The sequence below is a fragment of the Molothrus ater genome, chromosome 13 (assembly GCF_012460135.2).
Source record: "Molothrus ater isolate BHLD 08-10-18 breed brown headed cowbird chromosome 13, BPBGC_Mater_1.1, whole genome shotgun sequence".
Taxonomy (NCBI): Eukaryota; Metazoa; Chordata; class Aves; order Passeriformes; family Icteridae; genus Molothrus; species Molothrus ater.
The window spans coordinates 7,965,881-7,993,422 of record NC_050490.2 but is presented as its reverse complement, the minus strand read 5'-3'; the positions used below and the strand labels follow the sequence as shown (position 1 = coordinate 7,993,422).

The window sequence follows — 27,542 nt, the reverse complement described above, 5'->3', positions numbered from 1 at the left end:
ACCAAGAAAGATTTTCTTACTGCATCTAGTGCATCAGTGAAATGCACTCAGTCTTGATGCTTTGGTTTCTGTCTTGCCACTAGACAATTATGTGTATTGTAAGCCTGCTAGATTTCCTTAAAATATTACATTCAATCTGCCTTTAAATGGCTTCTCCATTTCATCGCTATGAGAGTACAAGGAATTTTGGAAGTCAAGAGTTGTTCACAGTAGCTTCATACCAATTTTCCCAGAAGAAGACACTACAAAGCTGTGCATCAGCAGAACCTTCCGCCTAGCAGAGTAAATCTTTCATTACATAATTATGTTAATTATTTACTGGTGAAATAGTGCAAAGCAGAACAGTGGAATCTGGAATAAGATTCAGGGTTTGGAGATACATCTCTTAATGAACGCACCTGAAAATGTAATCAAAGAGAGAGAGGAGGACTCATGAGATCCATCCAGTGGGATCACCTATGAGCAGAAATTCCATTTAGCTTTGCTCAGCAAAAGAAAACAAATGCAAATAAGAGAGTTGATCTAACTACAGGCTTGCAAGAATATATGTATGGAAAGGAGAATCAGAAAAATTACTGTACCCAACTGGTACTGTAATAACAGGAAACTGTTCTCTTACAGAAAACCATCCTAGATAGGTAATATACACTAAAATTGTTAAACAAATCTAGCTGTGTTTTGATGTACCCTCTGCCCCTGCACCATTGTAGTGACAGCTAATGCATGATGGGCTGCTCTTTTCCACTGCTTGTCCTGCTTTTCATGCAATACAACACCACCATCCCATTTCATTTTTTATTCTGCACATTTATGCTGTGACTACATCCACCAAAGGATCCATTTTACCTCTGTACTCTAAATGAAGAATGTGTAAATTAGTTCTGTTCACTAAAAATCAACACACTTTTCAGAGTGTACAATATTTATTCTTCTTAACCTGGAATAGCTTATTCCCAAAAGCAATTAACATGCCTTATGCTCTTTCCTCTCCTCCTCCTAAAATCACTACAAAGAAAACTAGAAATTAGATTTTCATCTTGGTATGTTTTATCCAAATACAGGCCAAAAATCAAAGCTCTGATTGCCAGAGTTCTAGCAAAATTATGCTTGAGAGGAGCCACGTTCACATATACCAGAACAGCTTCTGCCGTGGCTTTAATTTTCTTTTACTAATTACATATGTCACTTTTCCTTGAAAAGATTGTTTTCTTCTGATTCTGAATGTGTACTACAGTTTTGCAACTTGAATGAACTAATCAGTTGTGAATTTTCAAAGCAGAACTTGTACATTATCACAGTAATAAGCATACTGTAATAATTTTTCTTTTTTTAATTTCAAAGAAACAGTTTCTCTGCATATAAGTTCCAAGATGTCTAACGACCCAAAATGTAAAGCTTTTACTTGTATTCTTGTTAAGGACATTAATTATTATGACAGATTTTATAAACATTTTGTCATATGTCATCATATTTTCTCAATCTTTAAACTACACTTAATTTTTAGTCTTCTCTTTTGAATTTCACTTAGGACTGACTCACATACATACTGGTCTTCATACATCTAAAAAAGTATTAGAGATTTATACTTCTTGTTCATACAGATTCCCTTTAATTTTATTCTTTATACTAGGCAGCTTATTCACTGAGTAAAACCTAGTTTTCTAGGAGTCCATTGTATGTAGGGAAGCTTTCAAATATTACCATGGCCATAGGATAATTGAAAAAAAAAAAAGATAATCAGAGCCTCTGGAATAATAATGAGTAAAAAAAATGTTTCTGATGAAAACAATTAGTTACAAGCACTACGAGTTGAAATTCAGTTCAGCGTTAAAGAGACAGTTTAGAAGCACATGGTACATTTATCACAGCTCCACAGACAAGTTATTGAGCTGTCTGTGAAAAACAGAGCCAAACAGGAAAGCTTTCAGCAGAAAGCAGTGGTTGAGGTCCTTGATTGATAGAGTTAGATGATGCAAAGCTGTCTGATGGCCTTTCTGCAAAATAAAGTGAAGGAACTCAAGGTCTTTCATGACGATCTCTGACCACAGATGAACAGCTACTTTATTACAGCACAGATTGAGGTTGCACCTTAGTCCATATTCTGCCACTTTTGGATGCACACAGTTAACTTTACCAACAATCCACTGTGTTTAACATAAGTGTCTGCCATCTTTATACCATTTTAAAAGGGCAGCAGATTGCAGTAGTTAGAAGCTTAACCTCTTTTCTTTTTAATTGTGGTGATTGAAAAAATATAATCAGTTTTATCACAGGGTTCTTATTGCAGTGATAGGGCTGATTGTTCAGGGGAAGTGCCTCATCTAAAAGATACAGATAAATCCCTGCTATGTGTAAGAGCCAAAATCTACTGGTGCTTCCTCCCTCAGAAAGGAACTAATTTACTTTTTCCAAAATGTAAATCCTGTCTTCCTAATGACTTGGGGGTGATTCCAATCTTCACTGATGTGATGCTACAGATATCATAAAATACATCTTTGCAAAGCCTGAGAACAATTATAGCACATTTGCTTTCAGCAGAAATTGAATACTTATCTCCATGATTGTGATGTTTAACAAAAAATGTTTAGGAAAAGATACTACACTACCTGACCAATATAAAGTACTTACAGTCACTCAAACAACCCTGACTTGGGGGGCACAGTTCAGACAAGAGCAGTGACTTCTATTCACAGTTCAAATTGAGGATATTTTGTCTGGGGTTCTCACAGCTGCCTGTGATTCACACTGGCTAAGGCTGCACTGCCTCTTTCATTTCGAAGTACAACCTGGAGACAAATACTATGACCCAGTCACTTCTACACTTACCACATTGACTGATACTTTTGATTTTAGAAAAGCAAAAAATTCCACAAAGAATTTTTGAGTACATGAGTTTGACTCTGGGCTATATTTTAGTTAAAGTTTCTATTAGCTTAATTAGCTAATGGGGTCGCTAAAGCAACTGTCCAGAAGTTACTCTCATTCACTCTCTTCAAATGTCCTTTGAAAAAAAATATGTTTTCACATATTTAAAGTCCTTTCTCCTTAATTATAGGTCTCTTTCCCTCATTGACAAGGCCAAAGTAGTGTCCTGGACGAAACAATTGCTGTAGGCTTCTTCCAAATGAACTATTCCAGTCTAGTGCAATTTATATTTGAAATGCTTGAATTAATCCTTGCATTCATTTGTAACTTTGTTCTGGGTTTACTCTCTCAGCTCTAGTGCTCCACTGTGAGCATCCTCAGAGCAGAACAAGTTACAGTAAAGCAGTAAACATCTCTCCCCAGGAAGTGTCTCAGTAAAGAACAAAGTGTCATTGATGGCAAAAACCTCCGTTCTAACAAGGACAGGTTCATATATTCAGACATCAGCTACAAGAATTATTCAGCTTTTTAACATTTTCTGTCCTGCAGTGATGAGTCTTGCTAATACCAACACATCTACTCCCCATGTCTTTGACATCCTTGGTTTTAAAGTCAGTGTTAATCATTACTCCCCAAACTCTTTTCCTCAGAATAGCTTTTTTTCCCATTACCTTAGTTTAATATTTACTTTAGAGGCTGGTGCCTAAATTGTCTGGATATGGAATTCAGTGTGTCATCTATCAAAGGACTGACAAGAGGAAGTCTGCCCTGAAATTCTGACTTTTGAATTCACAGAACTGCCTAGCTCCTTTTTCATGGTTGAAGTGGCATACAGATACTATGACCCATGTACTCAGGTTTCAACTCAGTTATTTACCATTTTTACAATACCATACACCAGTAGTAGTTTTAAATTATAACATTTTAAACACCTCACTTGATGTTATTTGGTTGAATCTATTCTGAGTGCTGAAACAAATGCTGCAAGTCTTACAGGATTTTTATGCAAAGTGAGAGAGTATTATCCAGGCTTTTCCTCCTGTATCATATAAAAGACTCTTGAGCACAGTGCCACCTAAAACTTCTTAAAAAGGAAGATGCTCTCAATTTCCTAGGTTTGGTGCTGGTCCAACAGAGTTGAGGAAAATAAAAACAACACCAAGTGCTGTCAGTAGAGACAGGCACTGGGAAATAAAAAAATATTTCAGTCTGAAAGTTTAAATTGATATGCGTTTCTACCCACAAAACTGTAAACAATTTCTAAAGCATTTAAGATGATCTCAGAGTAGTCTTTCTCTCTGTTTAACGTTAAACACAATGTTTTTACATAACAGAGGCTGAACTATGAAAAGGAATGCTTTATTACACCTTGGTTGCATAAGTTCAATCTTGAAATAAAAAAACCCTTTAAAAACAAAACACCATGTCTGGTTCATATAAATAAAGGTGTTTTAAAAACATGTATTGACTTTTCCATGTTATTAAGCTTTTTAGATGAATCCAGTTGTTAAATGGTTGTTCTAGTAACTGGCCTGTCATCTGGAAATGTTCTTAGATTGTTTTTTTTGACACAATGTCCCTGCAGAAAGTTGGGCAGTGTGACACAGAGAGCACAGGTTTGCCTATCACACTGATTACTTGATGTAATAGTAAGCAAGCTTAAGTGAACTGTGTGTCTTCAATCTTTCCAATCACTTAGGGATGGGCACCAGAGGATACCATCCATCATCCATGGCCTGAAACATATGGTGCATCAGCAATCTTAGGCTGACCTAAATGATAGTAAAAGCTGCTATGCTGTTCACAATAAGGAATTGTTGTCCACTGAATTACAGGATTGTGATTAGATTGCTAACATGGCCAACTTGATGTATAAGTGAAGTGTCCAGGAAAGATATTCCCTAGGATCCTTTGAAGATTAATTTATACCCTTGAAATGTGTACCAATCACAGAATGAAAAAATATGTCAAGGTATTTTTCTTGTGAACAAAAAAAGCACTGCAGTGGTAACAGCTATTAATTTATTTTTGGCAGTTTTAGCCAACAGAATTCAATAAACAAGGTTCTTAAAGGTTTCTGTTTTGTTGCAAGGTTTTTACTGCTTGACTCCTAAAAGCACAGAGTTCTACAACAATATCTTCTATAAGGGGGTCAGTTCCCCTCACATTCTATTCTAAAATCTCATAAAGAATTGTAAGCGTTACACAAAGGCAGCAAGAAAAAGACTGAAAATTCTTCATTTTGTATTATTGTATTACTATGTAATGGGCACGTAAATACAGTGCAATATTATGCACCTATTTTTAAGATAAAAAACATACACACTTGACCACTGATCCCAAAATTATCAATTTTTTTCTCTCCATAAATTAGATTATGCTTGTCATGTTACTCATTCGTCAATTTAGGAAAAAATAACCCACATCACAGAGCTAAGGCTTCAACTGCAATATCAACTTTGGTGTGACTTGGGGCAGGGGGCAACAAGGAAAGGGGGAGTTATTATTCTAGAGTAGCTCTATCCCTTAAATCCTCTTTAGGTAGTAACACAGAGATAGTGAAAAGCACATTTTAGGAAGCACAGGTAAAGAGTGAAAAAGAACAGTATCTTATAACAGCTCTGAACTGTATTAGAACATCACTAAAACCAGCATACATTTGTGCTGACTATCCAAGACCATTCAAAACCAGCTTAGACCAGGCTGAAGTAAATTACTCCCTTATAAGATATGGAACTTTAAAGAAATTGTTTTGCAAATATGTCTACTATATGCAATTATCATGAGAAGACTGGAAAAAATGTTCTTTTCTGTCCTATCTTCCAGTCTATTTTTTTTTTTGGTGATTTGCTTTGCTTTTCCTGGAACGTGTGAGGCAGATGTGCCTGCCGTGCCTGTTAGCTCAGACCCTCTGCTGGTGCTTTTACTTTATTTCTAATGTGCTTGTAAACAGTGTAAGTCCTTAACCATGTACAAGTTCTATTTTAAAACCTTCCTAACCACACAACTAAACCATTAAATTTCATTACATAAAAGCACAGGTTTAAAGTCATGGACTTTTTTTTTTACTATTCCCCAATATAATCTGCTGACAGAAGTGTAATTCATATAATACACTATATATCACACCTTGACACAGATAACAATGGTCACTAGTGAAAGGGGGCCCTATTGAACCTTTCAAGGGGACATACTAATTAAATAATAAATTCCTTCCTGTGCATTGAGAATGGCCTTAATCTGCTAAAAATATCTGAGACACACCTATTAGAACAATTTGCCTAAAATACCAAAATGCTACTTTTTACTGAAAACACAAGCTAGGACCAGTGTCTGCTTAACTTACATTAAAAAAAAATTGTCTTTTCAGTCAAGACAAAGACTTATGCTCATTGTCAGCATTAAACTTGACAGTTTGGTGAGATGCAAAACCCTGACAGCACTTAATGTCCAAATGAAACAGAATAATTTTTAGCATTACCATATTATTAGTACAGTAAATTGAGCTTGCATGCTTTAATTATGTCAGATTGCTTCTCTCTTTTTACACTTCTGAAGAGAAAACAGAAAAAAGAAATCCAAAACCTATTCAGATAAATGAATAGTAGAGAGGAAAGAATACACAGACAAGATACTAATTATACTACAGGAAATACTTCCTGGATTCAGGTTCCTACTTCACCCTCTTCACTAGGCTATCTGAGCATCTCCTAGTAGTGCAGCAGGTGATGTGACTAACATCCATCATAGGAGAACAATACTGGCACCCGGTCTTTAGGGAATTAGTGATATATATCTTCAGTGTGATATGAGTTGGATTTTTCCAAGAGTAGGGAGAAAAAATTCTTCTGCTGAAATACTTGGAATTTGACAAAAATTTCCTCAGATACATCAGAAAGCTTTCTGTATTCTTTAACTCTTACTTCATTTGAATAGTCATCTTTACCAGCAATGGAATTGAAGAACTAAAACATGATGCTGAAGCAAGATAGGATACTTGGTGGACATAACTTTGGTACTTAAAATAAAGCATACAGGGAAACATTAAATATGAACCAGCCATGAGAGAATACTGAACAACTTAAGTTTCAAAATCTGGAAGTCATTATGTGCTGATTGGTTCCGTGCACCATGCAAATATGAAATACTATTTCTCTTAATGATGTTCACTTGCTTTGAAACAACACTGAGTTTACTTTTATATAACAAAGAGAAACAGATTCTATCCACATGAGACTGGAAATAAAAAGAGATGCATTAAGCCTTCTAAAAATGTGTACAGGTGCAGAAGTGCACCCAGAGATGAACACATGGTCCATCCTGAAATTTAACAGCTCTGTTGAGATACATTCTAGTGGTGATGGATATGCGTACCTCCAACTGGTTCAATGTTTTCTTGATAAAGAATACTTTTCTTGGTAGGAAATTATTTTTTATTTTTTTATTTTGAGCTATTTCCATTTTTTGTTTGCTGAGACAGATGCCTTGATCTCATTATTAGAGACAAGCACTGTTCAGTTGTGTCAATCTGCTGTGTGTTAGCTGCAAATCTCTACTTCCATACTAATAATGACTTGTATAAATAAAGTAGTTTTACCTTTCAGCATGTTTTTCACAAAACACATAATGAAAAATTTCCATCTTACTGAAAACTATTAGGAGCAGCTTGAAGTAATTTCTCTTTCTGCAAGGTTTTTTTTAAACAAAAAAAACTCTTAAAACATTTAACTTGTCTTACTGCCAGACAATATTAGTAATTCTGTTGGTTCAATATTTGCATGATTAATTTTATAATTTCATTCCAAATAAGGTCTGTTATTCTGGAATTCCAGGACAGAAACATTTCAAATATATGTAGTTATAGACCAAGTTCAGGAACTCATTCTGTATCTCCTAAAAGTCTAAAAAATATAAGATGCAAAATTCAAAGGCACCTTGCTTCATATATCATTAAAAAGAATCCCTTCAATAAATTGTATTCCAATTACATGACAGAAAACTAACTAAAGCATGACAAAAATTGTTAACTGCACACTGCAGATTGTTCTGCCTTCACTACTGCCCAGTAGAAGCCATAGGTACCTGCAGTCAAAATGTCTCAGAAAGATTTTATTCCCCATGATAAGGAAAATTCAGACAACAGAACCTGAAGAAAACGTTGCCAAACTCTTGCAAACATTTTTTAAGCATGGCAGCCATATAATCACATATTGTTGAGAACTTCTGCCTGAGGGTCATCCCTTTAGTCATGCTGTTCTGAACCACTCCTCTCTCAGAAAGCATCTGGCTCTACAATCTTTCAAGGTTAGAACCTATTCAAGTCTTTCCTGCCCTATGTGGTCCTATAGTATCCTACATGAATATCGAACAGCAAAGAAATTAATAAAAATAGTATCAGGAGATTACAAAACATCAATACAGCACAGAAAAACTCTAGATGGTGTCTTATAAATATGAACAAGGTATTCTAATACTGTGCTACCTATGGCTGTTAGCACAGAGCTCAGTTTCAGTGTTAATTATGGACTATACACAGTACTACTTTTTCTCCCACCTCAGCCTGCCTCTCATATTAGACCCATCTAGAAAATCCCCAGCTTTGCAAGAACGATTTGCACAAAAAATTCTAGGGGAAGTGCTAGAATTTAAGTAATCTATTTTTGCTATTTTATTCACAAGATTTTACAGAGGCTGGGTGAGCAAAAAAGCACAGAGAAATAGGGAAACATCACTAAGGCCATCACTCTGTCCTCTTATTGTCTACACTCCTTAACAGTGTAGACAATAAAGAGAACAGAGTCTGAGCAGTTAGAGATTGATTATTACAAATTAAAATAGGAAAAGGACAAACTTCAAAATATAAACTAACCAAGGTGAAAACCTCCAGGTTTTGTTCTTTCTACCTTTGTGACTAAAATTAACACTGTGTTATACAGACACAAATGGATTAAAAAGGAGAGTATGACACACAAGAAATGAAAACATTACTTGGTAACTTATACACTTATTTCTTATGCTATGTTCAGATGTCTTCCAGTTGTAAGGGTTTATTTGACCCATGGCTCTGTGACAAGAAATCCAAGGCTCCAACAAGGATTTCAGGTTATATACTCTCAGCAAGTCTGAACACTGTGTTCCACTAAGAGCAACAATATAGGCAAGAGACATTCAGACTAAGGAAACAAGACGTGACAAAGAGTGGCTCCTCAAAAAAAAAAAAAAAACCAAACTAAAAAAACCCAAACCCAACAAAAGAAGAAAAACAAACCAAAAACAACCAGTAGAAGACAGTCTTAGAGGAGACTAAGTAACAAGGAGTATTTGCAGCTCCTTCACATGCTATTTTGAAGCCCCAAGTCAGAACTGTGAAATCTAAGATGAGCGTTGCACTTTACCTCACCAAATGAAGTTCTAAATAAACAGAGAGACTAAAAATGAACCAATGATAATTTTATATGTCTGCATTAACAGCTCCTCCCCTCCCAAAGTATTTACCTTTAAAGATTTAAATAGAGCATTAGAGATTCTTTGCATTCAGTAAGCACGGAAAAAGCACATAAAAACCAAAACTGACTAAAGTTTATTACGCATTTGAATTTAGAATATATGTGATCCTTATACCTCCTTGACCAGTGAATCCTATCTATCCTAATGTTTTGTAGGAGTCTGAGATGGCGCCTTTTGAATTTGATTTTGTGTAAAAATACACACCAAATCTGATTTCTGCTACATTAAGGAGTCCTCTGGTAAAATATATGACGCATGGAATGAAATAAGCTGTAGTTCTAGAATGAGTCTTTAAGCTTACTTCCTTTAGTACTTGACCACTAATATTAAAGACTACTGGATCAAACTACAGTTTTAATTGGATATATAGGACATGATACAGTGGTATAGTTAAACTGCAAGTTAGATGCTAAAATATAGCATTGATTTGTATTCTTTTACTGGAAATATTTGTAATATGAAACTAGGATACAATATACTCATTTTTAATGCCTATTCTGTACAGAGGAAAGCTACTGCTGTCACCAGGTTATGCCCAAAGTACATTCTTCAAATAAATGTTAGATTAATTGGTTTGCTGTTTCTCAGTCTAAAATGAGATTACAGATTAATCTAATTCACATTAATAGTGATGAAATGTTGATTACAGAATTCCTACACTGCTTATTGCTAACGCACACACACAAAACTTGCCTGCCACATCATTTTTTAAAATCGCCTGATGTCTAATAATTTAATGAATTGTTGCATATAGGAACTTGCCCAAGAGCACAAAATACCAGCTCCACCTAAAACCTTTGTTTTATTGGACAAAATGTTTGTGCTAATAAGACGACCAGATTGGATAAAGAAATTTCATTTTTGAGATAATTTACTGATTCCTCAGGTTCTGTTGAAGTTTTCCGGACATTTAGTATCTCACCACAACACAAGCAATATAAATTATATAAATGTGTTTATAGTTAAACTGTGTCAATGCATTTATCCCCCAAAAAGTTACTTCCCCAGCAGCCAGGCAACAGAAGTTTTCATTGAAATCTTGTATAACTTTTGTTGGCATCAGTGATCCAAAAGGGCTAATGCTCCAAGTCAGGATTATCTTTCGGGTCTTTGATTGTTCAAATACAGAGTCAGAATGCAAATCTGACTAATATGAAAAGGAAGTAGGTTATAACAAGATGACAATGTGAAAGAATATATCAGAGATAGAGCAACCCTCCTCTTTGGCTGCACTTCCTTGACAAGACCTTCAGACAGCGAGCAGGCAAGGAGTTTCATTTGCTATGTAGAAAGACAGACACAGAATTATTTCCTAAGAGCTGACATAAAAAAAGTCATCTGCGACTGGACAGGTTCCTGAAAGGCTGACAATGGCAGCGTTTAAAGCCCTGTGCCGCAGGTCACTATTCCTCTCTAGTGAGCAGGAGCTGTTATATCCCGCCCTGCATTGATTTACCATTACTGAACAGATTCCTCATTTTAACAAAACATATCGTTAGATTCTAGGTAAGTCTTTGACAATTCTTTACACTGGCCTATGGAATTCAATTGCCACCATTAATTTCACTCTGGTATTTATCAGCAGAAGCTTTTTTCCTGCATGAACCAATTTATTTAATTGAATAGTTTAAAGGGCTCCAAAACCACATACAAAAGATGAGGTTATAGCTAACAGCTTTCAAATATACTTAAAAGCTTGAATCATTAGCAGTTGCTTAAACTAGGAATTTTTAAGTGCAAGCCAGAATTTATTGCAAACTAGTCTCAGTGTTGCGATTTTTTCACATTTCATTTTTTCACAAATACAGCAGGCAGTTAAAATATTATGCTGTATTTAGGAATAAAGCCTATACTTTGCTGTCCTTCCACTTTTCCAGTTTTTTGCATTCCTGGAATATCCCATGCATCATTTCCTCAATTTATTACCTGAGTATTAAGTTCTTAAACACATTTATCCCCACAATTTTTTTTAAATGGTAAATAAATCCAGTTCCTCAAATTTCACAAAAAACTGAGGCACTCAATTCCAGAAGAACTGGAATGCTGTAATGCTGTTCCAGATAAGAAATTTTTGGCTCCCTATGTATTAGAAGAAACAGGTATCAAAGGATGGCACATGGGAAACTGCTTCAGTGCAGTAGCTATTGGGAAATTGCAGTCCTACACACAAAATGCACCTAGAGGTGAGAGAATCTCATTTCTAGCTATTAACTGTGCAAATATTTTGATATTTCCACAAAAAAGGGAAAATAAATCTGTAGATGGCTAATTGCTGAATGCCCTGAAGATAAGCAATGAGTTACCACTGAGAAAGATACAGGTTCAGATATACTCCAGGAGGGAATATCCAATTTCTATGTGTCCAATCAGTGGGCTAGGGAATGACAACAGTGGTTTTATCCCCACACTTCCTCTGATCAAAGAAGTTCTGCACGTGACTTGGTATGGATTAGGTATGTATGTCATAAGATCAAACACTACAAATGAAAAATGAATGCCAGCATAGTTCCCCTTAGCTTTATGCTATGTGGATATAAAAGTGGATAAATAAATTTTCAAGACCTGAAAATCACTGCCTGTGACTCACATGAGAGTAGAAAACAACCATACTGACAACCTGTTAAATGGTACTATTAACCTGAGATTATTGCTGTGTAGAAAAAGGCATGAAGGGATAAAGTCCAATATACTTTTTCAGAATTATGATGAATGTCAAAAAAATTAGGGAAAACCTAAGCTTCTTTGAAGAACTGAAGAAAAACCTCCAGAAATCAATAGTAAGATTGCTATCAATATGTTTGGAACAGGTCCAAAATTATTATCTCTGACATTAACATAAAGAAATTGCAGCTGTTTGCATTTATAATTCCTTTTAGCAACAATGGAAGAATGTACTAGGACAGAATAGAGTTAACCCTTTCTCTGGCATGCTTTGCACGCACAGTTTAGGTTTTTTTAAATTCCTTATCTTGGTTTCTGGAGAAATATGAGTTTTGTGACTTGGGTTTTTTCTTTTGTTGTCGTTTTTGTTTGCTTGGAGTTTTTTATTCAAATAAGCAATTCTGTCTTTATGGAACTACAGAAAAATATGGCATTTTAAATTATTCATCAAGTGAAGCTGTTGTCTACATTTTATCACCCTTAACCATGAAGTAAGGATGCAGGAGCTTCAAAGGAATAAGTACCTTTCTGAAAAAAAAGCCCCAATTATATAATATACTATGAACTTCAAAGATTAAAACAGAATGGCAAATTCTGAAATTTGTATTTTAAAAAAACAAAAAAACTTCTATTCACTTCAGTGGAAATTTTTTGAGTTAAATAAGATTAGACTTCTCTAGATCTAACTTATTAATTCCAAGTAAAGAAAAATGCAATGCAATACAAAACAGTCATGACGGCAGCCAACATTCAGATTCTTTTACTTTGGATCAGAGGGCACAAAGTCAGCCTTAAACTATAACTTAAAAACCCAAAACAATATTTAATCTTTACCTTGATATTGCACAAGACGCCAAATACTGTACAGACCATAAATACAGAGTATTTAATAAATTATGACATACCTATTAGATAAATTACTAAATCCACATATAATTACTTGTCTGAACAATTACACTGGTCGTGGACCTACTCCTGAAATTTCTGCATATCATTTCAAGACACAAATAGTTATACTCTTTCATATATTAGAAATCATAAAATTATTTGTTCAATTCCCTATGAACTCATCAAGTTTTACAATACATATGACAAAACCCGACAAGCCAAAACAAGAATACTTCTGCTATTACATATTGTGATAAATAATGAAACAAACATAAGTGGAAATGAGAACAAAAAGAAATCTAATATAATATTAAATACAGTTCAAAATCTCTTTTCCAATCATTCTGTATATTTTCTGCCTCTTTCAGACTACACTAAATTCTGAGTATGTAAAAACATCCACTCTTCTTTGCAGCATGTATTTATGTAGTTCAGATCATGGAGCATGAAAAATTCATAGCCAGTACAAATGCTTATGCATGGTGTTCTCCTAGCAAAGCAACTTTCTAGATGTTTTTTGAACAACCATCAAATAATTGGGTTAAGAACAAAATGACAGTAGAAACTATTTGTTACTAGACATACAAAAAATCCCCCTTTCAGAGAGTGGAAGTAACTCCTCTGAATTCATAACTTGTTTGAGACTTGATTAGAATTAAACATCAATTGACTACTAGAATCATACCAGCACTCTTTATGTAACAGAAATGCTTTTTTCATCTAGTACAGAAAGTTTTGAAATAAACCCAAAGATCTAAACACATTTGGAGTTTGAAGACACCTGCATTTGCAACTTTCAATGGAGAAATTAGTTCCATTTTAGCTGTAAATCTCTGTCAAAATACTTCATTGAAATATGCCCTGAAAATTCAGGAAATTGGAAATTAGGTCCATACATGAACTTTACAGCTGGGGCTGCTTTAGTTTCAATGCAGGTTGAGCCAAACCATATAAACAAAATTATTTGAAACAATATTAAATGTAAGCAAAGTATAAACTCATATATGACAATCACTGAAAGTGTTTTTCATTTCAAAATTATAGAGACACCTCTTTGTATTGTGGCCTGAAGCAAGTATCACTGATCATTTTTAGTATGCTGGAACAAGGATATTGGTAACAAATTTTCATGACAGACACACACACTCAATGAGATAATAAATTAGTTTCCCAAGTGAAGGCTCACTAATAAGATTGGATCTAAAATTTAGGTCACTTAATTTTAAGACTCAGCTAATGGGCTAAAAAAAAAAAAAAGAGTATAACTTCATAACATAAATTCAGGTTCAATCTTTTTTACCATAAACATTAGCACCATTGTAAAGTTGCAAAGAGTAAGCTTCTTGTAAAATGAAATGATCTAATTGTAAAATGCATTTGATATCTCCTTGCATGGAGGTTATTTCTAAAAGAAAAGTAAAATATTCTGTATTACATTATCAAGTTATAAAATTTAAGCAATTAATTTTTAGTGCTGTGTAAGGTCTGATGTCACTGAAAAGATAAATTTGTAAAACTTCTTTCCAATATGATTTATTGATTCTATTTCAAATACAGTGCTTCTTTTATTTGCAAATACCAGACCTATTATACAATCAAAGAAACGTTACCTTTTCTTATTTAGTATTTAGAGGTGACGAGAGAGTGTGAAAGTCCTTTAACTCCTTGAAAATCATATGAGAAAACTCCTAGCCTGATCAAGTCAGAAATAGGCCATTTGGCTTGTCTCACATAGAAAGTACTGTGAGCTCTACTCCCAGCTTGCTCTGATTTCTAGAGGAAGTTCTTTTAAAATTATATAGCAACAAATTTTCTACTTACAAAGAAAATTTTCTGGGAGGGACATTTTACAAGGTTCTGTAGTATAGAAAAAGGGGCAATGTATTTGAAATGAAAGAGGATAGATTTAGCTTAAACATGAGGAAGAAATTTTTTATTGTAAAGGTATGAGGCACTGGAGCAGGTTGCCTGAAATTGTGGATGTCCCATCCTTGGGAATGTTCAAGGCCAGGCTGAACAAAGCCTTAAGCATCCTGGTCAAGTGGAAGGTGGCCCTGGCCATGGCAGGCAGTTGGAACTGGATGATTTCTAAGGTCCTTTCCAACCCAAACCACTCTATTATTTTTAATGTATTGCAAATCCCTCTCCCTCAGTCTTTGAGAGTGTCCAAAACTTACCATTTCCATTCTCTACTATGGCCAATGGCTCTCTGCAAATTGCTGTCTTTCTCAAGGGATTAATAGTCCTCTGAACTTCTGCCAGCAGCACTGCTTGCATTGCTTCAACAATCTGTCATAAATGCAAATTATTATTGGATGATATCAGTACCTCAATTATTTATCAAAGTATTTGACAATTTTTACCAACTTGCACAAACTGGAGACTGTCCTGGTGAATGTCATTAGAAAAATAAGTCTTTCAGACAGTGATAATCATGTGTCTCTACATGCACACTGAGGAAAAAAAAGGTTAACTAGATGGCAATAAAATAGGGTAAGTTGTCAGTCAGGACTGCTTCCCAATAAAAATTCATTTTCTTTAATGTGAAATCTCGAATCAGTCACCTACTGCCTCCTTGATTTCAAGGATGAACAATTACTAACAAAGTATGCTAGTAAAACACAAGGTGCTAACAGCGAATAAGCATCTTCATTCTTTTTTTCTGATGTGTGCAAAAGTGCTTGATAGACTGAATAATGACCTTGTTATCTTGGGGTGACTTGGTTTTGACTATTTTAGAATTTCTGGCATCTAATGTCTCTGATAAAATTAAAGAACATTTTGTTGTTAGGAGTGATGCTCTATTCCTCTAGCTCAAACATAATACCCCTAAATTTTTTATCTAACACAGAGAGAAATATCATTGCTCAAACCCCTCTTATGGAAAAGAAGCATCCACTGGAGTTGTGAGCAGCCTGTAAATGGCACTTGCAGTAGCTGATGTACCTCATGTGGGCATTAGGACAATGCAGTGTGGACACTGTCTGACAGAGTTAATACTTCCCTTCATTTTAGCAAAAGGGTGCCATAAGAACTAAGGACATTTTAAGACGTAAAGACACTTAAATAGCACATGAAGACCTTAGACAAAAGACTGCAAACCTTTGTAATTCTTAGTCTAAATTTCAGCATGGTGTACCTTCTCTGCATTTGGTATTTCCTTCAGAAAAGGAATACAATTTTTCCCATTTAGGAAGGTATTAATTCTCAAGTACAAGAAATTTCCTGAAAAACAGGGTGAATCTAAGATTTCAACCTCAAATTAAATACGAATTTAAATGAAATACAAAAAAAATTAAGTTTAATATATGTTATTATAAACATTTTAAGCTTATATGTATTTTAAGCTTATTTATATTATTAAAAAGCTATTAAAATTGTTTAAGTTTCATATGGCTAAAAGTTGATGTGCAGGATCTTTCAAACTGCCTGGAAGAGAGATTGTTTCAACTCACTAATCAAGTACTTGTCCTCAAAAATACCTATAAATGCCCTTGTAAATTCAAATCATTAAGTGGAACAAAGGCTGTGGGTGTCCTTTGTGGCAAAATCCTTTATTGTAGACAAATATACCATAGTCAGGTCCACAATGTAAAAGTTCACTGCAAGTGAACCCAGCCCTATGTGATTCAATATAGCACAATCCTTCAGCTTGTTATAATAGAACTTTATTTTACAGGGGACATCAAAGGCAGTTTCCAGTTCCTCACATCTATACAGCCCTGAGCTTTGGGGATTACAGATCCTGACTTTGCAGCAGACTCTTACAATATATCTATAATAATTAAGAAAGAGAAAGAAACACGGACACATTTTCATTGTCCTGGGGAAATTTTTGATGAAACAATTCTTACAGAGGTACACAAAAGATATCTGCTAAGAACCTGTCACTAATCTGGATCAGATGCTCTTTACTTCTATCACTGCTGTGCATGCCAGGCAGTATGTTAAAGCAAAAAACTGTAACAAAGGGCACAACACGAAAGAGGCACCTGTAGATGTCTCTGCACGTTACTTGACTGTGTCTGTACCTGCATTTCCACACTGCTTGGTGTGGTTTCATGTTTAGTTTTGTCTTCCCATGGAATCTTACTCCAAAAATTTATATACCTCATCTACCCTTATCACCAAGTTCAACGATCTCCAGCAGTTTTTCCTGTTTCTAACATGTAACAAATCTACATCAGCACCTTTCATTTTCTCTGATCACTTCCACTTTAGTGTCCTTCTAGATATAAATTAGCTACCTTATTGACTGCATATGCTTTCGTTTTTTCCCCTACAATTGTAATTGCTGTTGAAGATACAATGTGTTTCTTTAGTTTGGATTGTTAAACGTGACAAATTATGCTGCTTCTTTGACTGAGGAGGTATAAATAATGTATGTTGACCTATAAATACTGATATTAAAAGTGAAAGATAATTGTTCAACTCTGAAGCAGCAATAATACAGAATAATTCAAAAAGACAAGTGAACAAAAGTTGAGATAAGTAGTACTGTTGCATCCATACTAAGTTATCTTCGCTTTCCTTTCTACACTTTGTCAATTACTTCCAAGGAATAATATTCTCCTTCTGATGAGTGTGTTTAAGAAGAGAAGTCAGTCGATATCACTCCTGGTTATTGCTCAGGCCATAACCTCTACAGGTGTGAGCCTTGCAGAAACTGCCTCCCAAGTGCCTCCATTACAGTCACATCATGGGGCAAAAATACACATCAAAACTGGAATGATCCAGTCTGCTTCACTCTGATTCTGCACAGTAATTGTCAGGACAGTTGTCTAGATACTTCTACTGAACGATATATTTTTCTCCATATACCCCTCTGGAAACATGAACACACAAGTCATTTCTGGGTGGGATGGGAATGTGGCAAGGAATGGCTATATTTTGTCTGAAAGAGCAACAAAACAGATGAAGATGACCTTTCCTCTCAAAACATCTGGGGAAAAGAAAATACTAAGAAAATATTTAAAAAACATACACATTTTTAAAATCTTAGTCAGAAAATTACCTCCCTACAGCCTTCAACTTCAAAAGTCAGTAGACCCTAGATAAAAAATTAGCAGCAGGTTTTTTCAGTTCCTTTCTTTGCACAGAATCTGTTACAGTGCTGTAAGGAGATGAGGAACCAATAATTGGTAACTCCTTTGTGTCATGCTTGAGAGTCAGTATCCTTCACAGAAGATCACAGTAGAAGTTTTTAAAAACAGCCTAAATAGTGATGTTTTTGGTAAATGGACATGAGTGCTTAATCAGGCTGCTCAGGATTAATAAAATAAAACTGGGCATTAAACTGTGATTACACAAATAAGGTTTCAACAAAACCATCTTAATGTCAACAAAAACTATAGTTTCATATAAACTAGTGGTCATTAAATATCATACATACGGCCAACAATTTTTTTTTTTGAATCTTAAAAGTTTTATGGCACTTTGGTAGCAAGCCATCTAAAATCTGTGCTACTAAGTGGGTTATCAAAGCTTAGTACAGCTACAATGCTGTACCTGAGTAATGTTAAAATTTGAGAAGCATTAAGAGTGTGATATTTGCAGTACTTGACAATTTCAGTGTCTTACATTTAAAGTCTTTTCAGGTGAAAAATTGTGAAGCAGCTTATTCCATACCCTATCTTTCAGCACACTAACCTCCTGTACTAGATGAGACCAGTATCATTGTATACACTGGTCATTTGCTAAATGCACTCAAAAACATAAATACATAGATCTCACATAATCAGTTATGCTACAAAAACAACTTCATAAATATATTAACTACTCTCTGAAGAGTTCCAGTGCCTGACCAGGTCAGCAAGAGATTTTATGCATTCCACATGACAATTGCAATTATTGAGGTTTGAAAAGGAAAGGGAAAAACTCTTTTTGTAAGAGAAAGGGGAGAGAAAAAGAATTCAGAAGTAATATGGAAGATGTGCAGACAGCAGGAATATAATAAACAACTGATAAGCTCAAGATGAAATGCTGGAATCAATTGAATGTGAATATGTGCAGAAACTATTTTTGTCTAACAGAACAGAGGACTATTACTGGAGCACCCCTGCAAAACTCAGCTTCGGAAAATATTCTTTGCATTTGAAGTAGCAGAGAGTTGCATTCAATTTCAAAAGTAATATCATAAACTAGATTTGTAGCAGGTATTTTCCCTTTCTGGAATAAAATCCAATTGTTGTCAGAGTATAACATCTTGAGTTTTGTATCCCTGAATATTAACTCCCTCAAACAACAACACAACTTTATTAAAATGCATATTTCTAAAATGAAAAATGGTCTCTAGATTTCACTGCTTAGATTGTTTCACTGCAGCCTGTCAACTCTCAAAAAGTTATTTATCTCTCAAGAGTTCAGATTCTTCACTAATAATAGGGATGAGCATCATCTGACCTGAAGAACTCATAATTACATCACTTGCAAGTTGTTCTTAAAGACTGTTGTAAGAATTAAAGACTCAGGATTTTTGCTCTTCACTAGGGCATTTTCAGTCTCTTCTATAATAATACATTAATAAACGACACTGTTCTTATTTTGGCCTTTTGTTTTCCTGGAGCCAAAACCAGCATTTTTGATGTAAGTTACATGTGGTTGTTAGGAAAAAAACCTCATTCCTTAAATAAATGGTATGAATAGGAGCACTTAGATGAAAGATTAGTAAGAGAGTTACTTTGTCACATCTAAACATTTACTTTAAGGCATACTTCATACTGTAATACTAATCTGCTTTCCACAGACCTGAATGGCATGACTTATGTAATAGTTTCCCCATAAATTATAACTATTAGGTCACATTACTGATTCCAAATACTAAATTACAGCAAATGGCACTTAAGGATAACATTGCTACAACTGACACAGGCTATTTCCTACCTTTACAGATTGGTCGTTCCAACAACAAATGACTTTCAGCAATGAAATGCTCCCAAAGTCTGGGGGATGATATCTACTCTTACCTGAAAAACACAGATAGTTTATGAACTGACAACATATAGAGAAGCACACAAACAGAAAAATACTTTAACATCTTTAAATTTTCAGCAAGATCCCTGAAAAGATCTGAAAAAATGTGATTTCTTAGAACACGCTCTCATCCAATATAATGAACACAGAGTGTTCAGACAATCTATTGCTTTAACATTTATTCTCATCCCAAATTAAATTAGTGTTGGGTCTTGGGTGGATTTTTTCCTGGGTTTTTTTGTTTGTTTGTTTATTTGGTTTTGGGTGGGTTTTGGGTTTTTTTTTGTGGTCTTTTTTTGGTTTTTTGCTGGTTTTTTTTCTTAAGCAGAACTGATATCCCATGGAGTATTCTTTCACCACAACTTCCTAAATACATTAAGAATACTTCTGTTTTGGACTACTTACCTATGCATTCCCTGTTCTGCTGTCCAGTCTGTCCTTGATGCTAAAGAACAGCTTGTTCCTAGAATCTCTGCTATGTGCAAGTCTCAGATCAGATTTTAATTTGTAAATCTGAACAACTGTATGAACTAGGAGATATGGCATATAAATTAGATTACCTTAGAATTTTTAGATCACTCAGTAAATCTATTTTTATGTTAATTAACATTTTAGTCACCATTTCCATGCATTTCCCCTACTTATTTTCTATTGTCATTTGATTTTATGTTCCATCTCTTTTTTCCAATAGATATTTCTGCGGTCATTGTAAGTTCTAGAGTTGGGGTGCATATAAGACTCAGAGAAGGAAAGGTAACTAATTTTTGATGAAGATATTAAGGTTTACCTACACAGCACAGCATCAAGGTTTGATGTAAAAGAATTTGTGTTTTCAGTCTAGACATAGCTTATTCTGTAAGAGAACCACTATATTTTTCAGGTAATATGTACTGAAAAATGTCCATATTCTGATTAGGTTTTTATTTAAATGTTCTTTCGTTATTTACATACTGCAAACAAGCCAAGGCTGGCTTGCAAAGCCAAGATTGACGAGCAATGGCCTGTGGGACATTAACAGGAACAGATTACTTTATTCTGCCCTGAGCCAGAAGTCTCAAGGCATTATTGAACAGTCAGGATGGCTCTTGTATTACTAAGGCAACAGTTTGCTTGGAGGGCTGTATATATTATTGGGTGGGCACATAATGGTGATGAGGGAGATGGGGGAAGGGGGTGAGGGCAGTGTTTGTCTTATTACATTGCTGTTTTTCTGATTGCTGGAAAGAGTCTTTAGAAACTCAACTAAACGTCTTGTCGTAACAGGAAAAATATCATTGATTCCAGTTAACACTTTGTTTACACATTTTTCATGATATTCACAAAAGAAACAGTAATTCAGTTTCTCTGTTCGCAGATTGGACAGCATAAAGAGCAGCATTTTTTATCATTATTGAAATTCAATTCCATATTTTAGCAACAAAAAGCATGCAAAACCAGAACACTTAAAAGTTAATACTGCCAATTCACATACTTACTGCTTGGTAATTCCGCATAAAAATTAGGGCACGAAAGTGTTATGGCTTCTACATTTCGCCATTTGTCATGTACAGATTCTGGTTTCTGCGGACTTAAAGAATATGAAACTATTAAACAAAACCTGAACACACATACAAGAAACCTTATGTATTAAGGTAGGGTTGGGGTTTTTTTACAGTAGGTACTCTGATGTCAATTACTATCAACCCCAATTAAGTTTCTCCTCAGAAGCCACTCACATTCTTTTGTCTACAACTTGGCATTGAAACATTCACAAATATACAACACTGAAAAGTCCCATCCAAATGCAGGAACTTAAACCTAATAAACTTTGAGCCAAATGTGATGCTTTATTTTGCAATAAAGAAACAAATTCATATGTAAAGAACTGAATTAAAACACCATTTTCACAAAAGAATTTGTCTGGGTTTTTTTCCTAATACACAGGAAAAAAGTTCAAGGGAAACTAAAAGCCTTTTTTTATAGGTTTCCCTTTTTTCCCACAGTGGTAAATAATTTAGAGTATCATTACAATACTTGGGATTTCAGTGAATGCCTACAATTTAGGAGACTAGCATGTACATATGCTTACTCTTTCTGAGTCACTAACTCAGCAACCTAACCCTTGAAAACAAAGGATATGGATGGCGGAGAAAGTAAAAACCACACTCAAAATCCTTGCACAATTTAGAACTATTTCTTTTAAAAAAATCACTATTGGTAACCTGCATAAACTACATTTATGTGTCATTTTAAAAATAATATATTTGCCTTTCAAATTCACTACAATGAACAGTGAGTTGTAACATTTCAAAAGACTTTACAATACCAAACCACTCTGAAAGCTTTCAGCTTGAGAGCTGTAAGTTTGAGACACAAATGTTAAAAAGCAGAAGAAAACAAATTCATTGAAGATCTTTTCTTCCCAGCTTCTTCCTGTCTCTGTCCCACTTTTATGATCTGACACATTTTGCTGCAGGTTCCTTTATTTTCACAGGCTGTGTCAAGTTGCAAAAAACCAACAGATAGACAAACACCATCCAAGCTGTGAGAGCTGTCCTACTAACTGCTTCTGCAAATACTGTGGTGAATTAGAATTCAGTATCTAGGTTTCTTTTCCCTTGAGGATACTGCAGTTTTGGATAAAGCAACTGTCCAAAGAGATTTGGCTGCATACTGTACTTTTTGAAGGAAAACCCACCAAAATAACATTTGTTAAAGATGGTAGGGGCTTACATCTTAACATATCCTAGAGAAAACTTAAAAGTATATAGCATTACTTGGGCGGGGGGAGGCTTTTTTTTTCTTTGCAGAAACTTTAATACTTATTTACAGGATTTATGTCCCAAAGCCAGGATGTCCATGTCTGGCAAAAATGCTTGATTTTGGTATGTTGATTCATTTCAATTACACAATGTCTTTCCAAAAGAATACTTTCCAAAAAGCAAGCATAAAGTACTTTTTTGCATGGAAAGGAATTCATGTTCAAGCTGGAATCCTGAAACAAGTATTTGTGTAGGTGTTCGTATTCCAGATGGACCAATAGGCAACACGATTAGCAGCAAAAGTAAATGAGAAATGTGCTTTTGTCCTGCAGGATGGTGCACATGTCTTGAGAGAGGCTGAGTGCCTGGAGCTTTGTGGGAGATGCAGATATTTGCTGCAAGATCAATATTTTCTGTCCCCCCCTTCTTGCCTTGGGGCACAGCATCACCGACACTGAAGTTAATTGTCCCTAAAAAACTAAATACAGACCAACACTATGTTTGCCAAACAACAAAAAATTCATGGATAATATCCATTGCCTGATTAGCATGCTCTATTTGGCTTGGTGAAATAATGTTGAGCATGTTATTTTTCCTTTAATGCTGAAAAAGCATTTAGTCAATACATTTGCTTTGAGTAACATAAATGCTATTTGAGATGGTTTTCACAACATAAGGGCTGATGAGGCATTCATTCCCAGGAGCTGCCATCATTACTGGGGGCATTGTACTTCAGATAGTATAACTAGGGCAGACTATTCTTCTCTCTTATGTTTTATTTATCTGTGAAGTCAAGGGTTCTATGGCAAAGGAAGTATATTGCTTATAGGGAGTGGAAGTTTAAACAGCACAAATGTGCTTAATGCACATCTCACTATGTGCCTAAAGAGACCTCATTATTCTACTTAGTTTGAACTGTAAGGAAAAGAGTGATGTCTGAAAAAACTGGGTGTGAAGCCAGATAATTCAAGTTCTTGCTCTTATGAAAAAAAAAATCTTGCATCAGTTTTCATCTGTTAAACAGAAAAATGTAAAAATTACATCCTGATCTTCTTTTCTTCAAAGAACATCTGTCAAAGAGCTCCAGAGAAAGAACACAAGCTCCATTAAAGAAGTACATATTTAAGAAAAGTTTGTTTCATTTTTCATCACTACAAAGGAAGAGAAGACTCAGACTATTCTTAGCTGTAAGGGACCAAGAAGGATCACCAAGCCCACCTCTTAAGTGAATGGCCTATAGAGAGATTGGACCCACAACCTCAATGATATTAGCACTATACTCTAACCAACAGAGCTAATCTCAAAGTCCTAAAGAAGGAGTGCAGAAGCTGAAAGTATGGAGACTTACTTGTTGAAGATCCTCTTCCCAAAAAGTATGTGACTGTGTGTGTTACCTAATAAGCTTTTCAGAGAGAAGGTTTGGGGTAGGAATAATACCAATTCAATAATTTATGCTTAGAGATTACTCTGCTGTGTTTGATTACTCTGTGGTTTTGGGACAGAAAAGTATAACCAAGTGAACTAGTGTGACTAGGAGGAATTAGATTTGGATGCAGAGGCATTAGAAAATATAATCCACTCATAATGAAGAAGTTCTTACCTTTCAATTTCATCTGTAACTGCTGAAGGTGTGTTAATTATCCTGTAGATTAAAGCTATTCTGCTAAATAAGAAAAATACTGTTTCCAAGTCCCTTGTTCCATAATCATTATTCCCATGTCCATCCTTCTGTCCAAATTGTCCTTCAGTTGCAGCAAGGTAGTTGTTCGATAAATCAAGGACTCTTTTTGAAAACAAATTGAAAACTCCATGCTCTGCTAGCACACCACAATCAGTACATTTCCATCCTGGCAACATCAGTGAGAGGTGGCTTTCATCTGACACAAGTCCAAAAGAAACAGGACACTGAAGCCTCAAGATGTTCAGGTGTCTTGCACAGAGATTGTCTATTTCTTTATCTACACCCCATGGTAGGAGACATGACAAAAGCAGTTTGGCCGTATCAGTTGCCATGTTCACATCAATGTTTCCTGATGGCTGCATTCTGATCTTTCTTGAACTCTTCATTTTTTTCCATCTTTTTATGCCACCACCTTCTTCCATAGGCCTAGCTGCATTATTATCCCTGTGAACTTGGTCTGAACAAACAGTCTCTGCCTGCCCATCTACTTGAGGTACAAAGGCAGCAGTTTTATTTCTTTTTAACGTCAGTGCCCTTTTCTCAGTAGTACTTTTAGCTCTTTCTAGAGTGTATTGGTTGTGGAATGACTTTGATGACTTTAATCCATTGAGTTGAGATGAGAGAAGTTCCTCAAGTTTTTCCAGGTCAAATAAGAGAATATGAAAGTTTGCATTGTTCCATTTTGTCTTAGCTGGTAAAATAGTAAAGGGCTGTTGGATGCAGCTGGTATCAGTCAACTAAAAGAAAAATATTAAATGTCTAAACAGTTCTTTGTGATTTTCAAGATATCAGCATAGAATTGCCTATGGAATAGAGAATCTATTAACTCCATTAAGTTCAATTAAATTATATTTATTCAGTTTTGATTAAGTACAAAAAAATTTGCTTCCAAATAGGTTAAGACACCCAGAGACATCTGTGTACAAATACTATAAAACAGGCTCCTTCAATTACACACCCATACTGTAGGTAGCACATATCTTTGCAAAAACTCCAGGCTGGTATTTCTTCCACTAAGTCTCATTTCAAGTTAAAAGGATTTTTGGAAAATTTTAAAGCATGAAACCATTTTTTTTCAAAATAAATCTAGAGAAGCAAATACTACAATGCTGCAAGATTTTTGCAAACCCTGAGCGTCTGTATGCCTTTTTATAATTTGCTACATATATATATAGAGATAGAGAGAGAGGATTTTTACGGGATAAAGACTACGCCTTTTGCTATTTCAAAACATGCAAAGCTACCTCCTTCTGAGATAAGTCACAGAGCAAGAACACTAACGAACCTAGGTAAATAAATCTACACACAATTAATTCACCTTAGCTCCTTAGCTACAAATAATTAAGAGAAAAAGCTTAATAAAATGTTTGTGAACATCTGACTTTATCTTGTGCCACCCTATTTCCTACCTGCATCTTTTCTAGAATTCTCCATACTTTTCCCCCAACTTTGAAGCCCATTCACAGCAATGGCAATTCATAAAGAATAATTTCAATTCTACATACTAACATAATAAACACACATGGGTAATTGCTGTTGTTAATAAATGACTAAAGAACATAGTTTTTGAAACCAGAAGATTTGAGAAGAGCTACAGCTTCACTCAACTTTAGTATCACATGTTAAACTGTAGAAGTAACTTGATGATGATGAACTGTCAGCTGAACATAAGGAAATGTTCAAAATCATCTTCACAAAAAAAATTAAAACTTATTCCATTTTAGCCTTGCAGTTTCATTATTTAAATGATAAATTGCCATTAAGAAGAACACTTTACATCTTTTCTTTTACCAGTGCCCTTGGCACAAGGTGAACATCATGCTGTGATAAACTCCAGTGGAAGGGATGTCTCCAGGCACTTTGAAAATGACCTGATGAGTCCACAGAGTGACACAACATCTTATAATCCTGCAGCATCTACCAAAGTATGTTTTACCTTCAGGGAAACACCAGAAGTGAGGGAATATAAACTCCTTGTTGACACTTCTGCCTTTTTCTTTAAGCATTTATGACTGGTATGTTTTTATTGTCCTGCACAAGCTTATACTCTCAGCACCATGCTCAACCTATTTCACCTTCACAAACAGAAAGACACATCAAGAAGCAACTTTTCATCTCAGTAATACTTCTGCAAACCATCACGCCAGCTTCCACATCACAAATGACACAGAATTTTCCAGATCACTCTTAGTTTTAATTTTCTTCTGATAATTTGAAGCATTCTACTAATGCAAAGAACTTTCTGTTGAACATAGTTAAATCTCAAAATAAATCATCACATGTTAGTAAACAGAGCAGCAACCAGCTCTAGCTGGAATGCAATGTTCTTTACCTCATCTTTCTCATGACCATCTTACCCAACTTCTTTTACATTACCAACTATGATTTTATAGGATTAGCTATTTTTAAACTGTTAATATTTTAGTACAAATAACACAAGGAAAAAATTGACTGCATGAACTCTATGACATGACTATTTAGTTTTGGGCAATAATATAATTTGGCTTTTTGTTATTTAGGGAATGATGCTCCCGACCAGATGAGAATGTACTCTACATACATAATCTCATTTAAAGATCTCTATAGGGAGTCATAAGTAAAAGATTATAAGTGCTTTTTCAGTTTTTTTTTATCCCTTTCCTTTTTTAAAAAATAATACATTGCAGTTAAGTACTAGGATTATTTTAATCTTTAATTATGCTGTTTCCTAATAGATAGGGAGCACCCCATGGAATGTAAATACTGGAACTCACAGGCTAGATTTGATATTAATTGACGCTATTATTATTTAGCCTGTCATTTTCTTCTACACACTTACAGTTTGCTTTCTTCTACACACTTATATAATTTGCTTGATTAACATTTAGAAACCTTTTGTGAATCAGCATCCAGACAAAGGAAAACACAGTGACAATGGCAATCCATTGAGACATCTGGTGATGCTACTACATGTGAAGTCACAATAAACATTGATGTTTTATTGGCGATATGAAAGTTTATTGACATTGATCCTAAAACTGTCTGCCAAGTTATCTTAGCTCTCTGCCACAGGCATTACATTCCAGTGCAAGAAGGTGGGCATCCAAAGCTTTAGACATAAAATGCCCTTTAGGACATATAGGCAAGCTATTCTCTGTAATAGAAGATTACAGAAAATGGAAAGACACCCATAAACCTAAATGCAAACCAGAGAGCTGGAAACTGCATTTTTTGAATACTGAAAATCA

At 35.0% G+C, this 27,542-nt stretch overlaps 1 protein-coding gene across 1 annotated transcript in view; it reads right to left on the bottom strand.

Moving 5' to 3' along the window:
* WDR72 (WD repeat domain 72) overlaps positions 1–27,542 on the bottom strand; it is a 90,297-nt gene that overhangs the window by 23,105 nt on the left and 39,650 nt on the right. The window contains exons 14-17 of the mRNA XM_036389755.1: positions 24,235–25,052; positions 21,369–21,460; positions 19,804–19,886; positions 15,099–15,210 (exon numbers count right to left, since the gene is read on the bottom strand). Of these exons, the coding sequence (XP_036245648.1) occupies positions 15,099–15,210; positions 19,804–19,886; positions 21,369–21,460; positions 24,235–25,052 (1,105 nt within the window). The remainder of the gene's footprint in view (positions 1–15,098; positions 15,211–19,803; positions 19,887–21,368; positions 21,461–24,234; positions 25,053–27,542) is intronic.